General features: G+C 53.9%; 1 protein-coding gene across 1 annotated transcript in view; it reads right to left on the bottom strand.

Annotated features, from left to right (window-relative positions):
- The window catches only part of SPTBN4 (spectrin beta, non-erythrocytic 4), a 68,180-nt gene that overhangs the window by 49,058 nt on the left and 13,566 nt on the right, over window positions 1–5,556 (bottom strand). The window contains exons 5-11 of the mRNA XM_025050866.1: window positions 5,297–5,377; window positions 4,088–4,203; window positions 2,213–2,325; window positions 1,931–2,118; window positions 1,742–1,859; window positions 1,316–1,474; window positions 238–540 (exon numbers count right to left, since the gene is read on the bottom strand). Coding sequence (XP_024906634.1) covers window positions 238–540; window positions 1,316–1,474; window positions 1,742–1,859; window positions 1,931–2,118; window positions 2,213–2,325; window positions 4,088–4,203; window positions 5,297–5,377 — 1,078 coding nt within the window. The remainder of the gene's footprint in view (window positions 1–237; window positions 541–1,315; window positions 1,475–1,741; window positions 1,860–1,930; window positions 2,119–2,212; window positions 2,326–4,087; window positions 4,204–5,296; window positions 5,378–5,556) is intronic.

Raw genomic sequence — 5,556 nt, 5'->3', positions numbered from 1 at the left:
TCTCTCTCTCTCCCTCTGGCTCTATAGCTCCATCTTTTTAATCTATTTCTCTGTCTCTCACTCTCTGCCTCTCTGTCTCTCTCTGTATCTCTTTCTCTTTCTCTTTCTCATTGTCTCTCTTTACTTCTTTCCTTCTCTCCCCTTCGCTCTCCACGTCTCTGACAACCCTCTCGGTGCCTATGCCCCTCCCCACTCCCAGCACAGCACCGCCGTCCTTGGCCCCGGTCCGGCACCCACCTGCATCTCCTCCATCCAGTCCACCATGTGCACCATCTCCTGGAAAACCTTCTGCAGGGCCAGGTTCTGCTCGAGCCGTGTCCGCCGGGCACCTACCAGCCCGGTCAACAGGGCCCACTGGCGCAGGACGCTGTCACGCTGGGCTGCTACCCGCCGGGCATCGTAGTAGCCCTCAGCCGCCAGTGCCTGGGCCAGCTCCGCCACGCCCTGCACCCGCTCCTCATAGGCTGCAATGTCCGCCTCGATTGCCTCGTGCTTCTTCATGGCCGCCTCTACTGCCGGCAGCTCATAACCAAAGTTATCCTGGGGCAGGGCAGGCCACAGACACTCAGCGAGGCTCCCTCAGCAGCCCGCCTGTTAACTTGACCCTGTATGAACCTGGAAACTCCCCCACCTGCTTCTGTTACCCTAGAGACCAGTCCCACCATCCTGTTACCTGGAGACCAGCCTCGCCATCCCCCAGTTACCATGGACACCAGCCCCACCCTTTCCTATTACCCTGGAGACCAGTTTCATTCTCTCCTGTTACCTGGGGACAAGCCCCTCTCCCTCTGTTACCTTGGAGATCAGCCTCACCATCCCTCACCATTCCATGGTTACCATGGAAACCAGCCTCACCCTTTTCTGTTACATCCCTAACTCTAAACTTGTTACCAACTTGTTACCCAGGAAACAGACCCCATCCTTCCATTTCACTAGAGACTGGGGACCTAGCCAACCTTATCTTGTTACTTAGGAGACCGATTATATCCTCCTGAGTTACCCTGGACACCAGATACAACCTTTTTTGTCACTTAAGAGATAATTAAATACTCTCCCTATTTCTGAAGAAACTAATTCTGTCCTCTCTAGTTACCTTGGAGACCAACCTCATTCTCCTGTTACCCTGGAGATTAGGCCCACTCTCCTCCCCACCCAATCACTTAGGAGACCAATTCTCACTTCCCACCCTCATTCGTCACCTAGGAGACTAATCCAACACTTCTCTGTTGCTTAGGAGCTCAAATCTCCCTCCCTGGTCCCAGGACCATCAGCCCTACCCCCAACCTCCGCCCCTGCTGAGCCCCACACCCGGTACCTGGGAGACCAGGCGCTGGTTCTCATTCAACCAGCTCTCCCTCATGGCCACCTTGTGGTCAAACCTCTGGGCCAGGAGTTCCAGCTTCTCTTGCCGGATCAGCTCGGCCCGTAGGGCAGCCTCCCGCTCATGCTCTGCCTTCTCCAGCTGGCCCCATGCCTAGGGAGCCAAGAGGAGGCAGTCAGACTCCAATTACTCCCCTAGTTTAATGGCCTTGGCTTCTCTGTCTGAGGCCACTCCTAGCACGAATGGCACTTTTGTGCAGATTGGAGAAAACGCTTCCTCGTGACACTTTACTGCTGGAGAACTGTCCGAATGAAGGTCCCGTCCACGGTGTCTACCATGTGAACAGCTCTCTTGAGCAGTGCAGGACCGATATGACAACTCGGCAGGCCACCCCGCCTCTCCCCGCACCCACACCCTCACCTTGTCGATATCCCAGATGCCGCAGCCCTCACGAGGCACATAGAGGCGACGGTTGCAGGCTCGCAATTTGCTCTGGATGCTGAAGAGCAGCACCTCTAGGTTCCCCTTCTCCTGAAACCTGGAAGGACTCGAGCTCAGCAACCCCACCTCCCCAGCTCCCCGCCGCCGCCCTCCCGAGCTGGGCCTCACTTGACAGGTTTCTCCAGCGTGCAGTAGGCCGTGAACGCCTGCAGCTGCTGCTGCACCCCGCTCAGTGAGTTGGCGAACTTCTGGTTGCTGATGAGGCCCACGGTGCGGTGGATCCAGGCCAGCAGCTCAGCCGCCAGCTCCTCGTAGCGGTCAATGATCTTCCCCACCTCCAGCACCTGGTCCAGGACCTCAGCGGCGCAGGAACTGGGGTCAGTCTCATCGCAGATACGCCCCTGCGTGGTTCCCAGGCTCCTTCCCGCCCCATTCCCTGGCTCCTCATACCTTCCCGATCCGCTTGCCCTCCACAGCCAGCGCCTTCATCTTGGAGAAATAGTGGTAGAAAGACACCACATAGGTGATGATGGACTTCTCATCCGGAGCCTCCATGTTGACATCTGGGGGGTCAGAAAGAGTGGGGGAGCATGAGGGTGAGCACTCGGGCAGAGGGATTGAAGGTACTGGGGAGGGAGAGGGAACCCACTCTTACTAGCTGTGTGACCATGAGCGAGACAACCAACCTCTCTGTTCCTCGATTTTTGTATCTGCCAAATGGGGATCTACCTCAGGGGATTAAATAGTGCCTGACACATATAAACCACCATAGAGAAATTACCTATCATTGTGTCTGAACACACCAATCTATCTTCCATCCCAGGCCCTTTGCACATGCTGTTCTCACTGTCTGGAACACTGTTCCCTCTTCTGTGTGCCTAACTACCACTCATCCTCCAGGGCTCAACTCAGATTTCCTCAGACAAGCCTCCCTGTTCACCCTGTCTAGAGTGGTCTCCTCTTGTTACTCTTCCTCAGAGCATCTTACCATTTCTTCCTAGTTCCTCCAAATTCCTTATCCTGATTTGTAATTAGAAATTCACTTATGTGATTATGTCCTTATCTACAATTTGAGATCCATGAGGACATAAGCTATGCCTGTCTTTTTAATCACACTTCCTGCCATGCCCAGCACACAGTAGGAGCTCAATAAATATTTACTAAGTGTATTAATGGTGTATGAGGTTTGAAGTCATGGTCACTGACACTTTGGAGGCAGCATGAGCTTGAATCCCAGCTCGACCACTTACTGCATGTCCTTAGAAAATAGACCTAACATCTCTGAGCCTCAGTTTCCCCATTGTTACAGCAGGGATAATCACAGTGTCTGCCACCTAGGAACATTGTAAGATTTGAAAGAATAGCCTGGCGCAGAAGAGTAACTCAGCTAATTCCGATGACGATTTTAATTTACCCAATGATCACATGTCATACTCGGCCCTCATTCTTCCCCACCTCGTGAACTGACGTCCACTAAATACCTACCGTGTGCCAGGCACTGAGCACAGAATACCGCAAGCAGAAGAATGATTAAGACCACGAATTCTAGAATAAGAAGTCCTGTTTACTGGTCTTAAGTGTGACACTGGGCAAGTGACTTCATGTCTCTGAGTCTTTGTTTTCATCACTTTAAAACAACATTGATCAATGCTATCCAACGAGGTCAGTGAGGATGAAAGGGAACATTTTGATCAATTTCCCAACCATGTGCTTGGCAGTAGATGCTCAGAAAAAGGGAGCAGCTCTTATTCCAGAGATGGGGAATTGGTGTGGGGCGTGATCATGGGCTGGGAATGAGGCTGAAGTCAGGGGTGGGGGTGGGGATGAGGCGAAAGTGAAAAGGGGCAGGGGCTGAGGACAGAGTTGTAGATGGGGACAGACATAGGGATGAGCTGGGGGATAGGAATGGGGTTGAAAATGGGATTCAGGATGGGGATGGGGGGAGTGTTGGGAAGGGGTTTGAGCTTAGAGATGGAACGGTGTTGGAGATGGTGTTGGCCATGGGGCTGGGGCTAGGGTTACAAAGACAGAAAGAGTGAGTTTGGGGACAGATAATGGAGCATGGGGTTGGTGAGGGGGAGGGGCTTAAGTTAGAGACAGAAATTGAGGTGGGTTGTGGTTTGAGGTGGAGATGGAGAAAGTAAGGGACCTGGGGACGGGAAGGAGGAGGAATTAAAGATGAAGGGGAGGGGGCTGAGAGGGAGTTGGGGTTTGGAATGACCCTGGGCTTTGGATGGCGTTGGGGTAGGGTGGAATTGGGTTTGGAATGGAATTGGGGTTGGGAACCCCGAAGAGGAAGTCTGGGCTGGGCCATGCAAGGCTCACCTTCGGGGTCCAGCAGACGTGCCAGCCCCAGGTGCTGCTCAGCCGTGCGGAAGGCTCTCTGCAGGTTGTAATTGGCGTTGGACTTGGTGAGTTTGCTGAAGTCCACGAGATCAGGCCTAGGCAGAGCACAGAGAGGACAGGCAGCAGGTGGGCTCCAAAGCCAGTGGGCAAATGGGCGAAAGACATCCTTGTCGGAGACCCACCCAGGGCGAGGGGCACGGGGGGCACGACCCAGCCGAGGGGAAAGCTGTGCGTGCTGGCATTTATTGTGGATGTGAGGGCACGTGTACATTCGACTTCGTGATGCACGTGTGTACACTTGAGTGTGTTTCTATACAGTATTATGTAGCGGTTCGAAGTGTGAGGTCTGCTGCTAGCCCTCCTGGCTCACACCTCAGTGAGGCCACTTCCTGGCTGTGATCTGGGTGAGCTGCTTCATCTCCCTGTGCCTCGGTTTCCTCATTTGTAAAATAGGGATAATAATAGCATCTGCTTCATAGGGCCATGGAATATTCAGTGACTTACTGGAAAGCACTTAGAACAATACTGGGTACACAGAGCACTCAGTAAGCGCCACCATTGTTAGAGGAACTCCATTATACCCTGTGGGTTTCTGGGTGTGTGGGTGGGGCTGGGTCTCCCCATGTGTGTATGAGTGTGTATGTGTGAGTTCTGGCTTCTGCCACGCCGGAGCAGGTCCATCCCAGCCTCTAGGCCTCAGTTTCCCCAATGCGTCACGTGAACAATCATGACGTGGGTATAATCCATCCGAGTGCCCAGCCCTCGGCCAGATCAGCGCCAGGCTCTGAGGTATATGACTAGGTGGACGTGCAGGGAGTCAGAACGGGGCTCTGAGGGTCACCTTGAGGAAAGACTCTGATGGGAGGAGGTGCCATGCACACACCTGAGTGCACCGTCCACGGGGTGTACGCCCCCCACTCTGGGGCACCTAAGCACAGGTATACGCATGAGTGTCTCCGTGTGTGCACACGTCTGTGCGAGGGCACACGTGTTTCCGTGTGTGCACAGGGTATGCGTGGGTGTCTGCACTTAACATGTATAGAGGGAAATGTGTACGTATGCACCAAGGTGAAGGCATGGGTCCTTGTGCCTGTCTGTGTTGTCTCCACATGTACGTGTATGGGCGTGTACCTGAAGGACGTGGGGTGGGGGCAGGGCAGGGTTGGGCTGCCCCAGGCCGGGTGGTACCTGTGCCGGTGAATGAGGGCATTGAAGGCCAAGCCGTCCCGCCAGCTGGTAGTGAAATTCTGGATGTTCACCTCAGGGTAACTGGCAGCATGGAAGGAAGAGACAGAGGCAGAGATGGAGAGAGTCAGGAGGGAGAGACAGACATAGATGGATGGACATATAGATAGGTGGGTGGGTGGGTGGGTAGGTGGATGGATGGATGGATGGATGGATGGATGGATGGATGGATGGATCGGTAGAAAGATAGATATGGATAGATA

The sequence above is a fragment of the Pteropus alecto genome, unplaced genomic scaffold, assembly GCF_000325575.1.
Source record: "Pteropus alecto unplaced genomic scaffold, ASM32557v1 scaffold271, whole genome shotgun sequence".
In the NCBI taxonomy this organism is placed as follows: Eukaryota; Metazoa; Chordata; class Mammalia; order Chiroptera; family Pteropodidae; genus Pteropus; species Pteropus alecto.
This window is presented reverse-complemented; position numbering and strand designations above follow the sequence as displayed.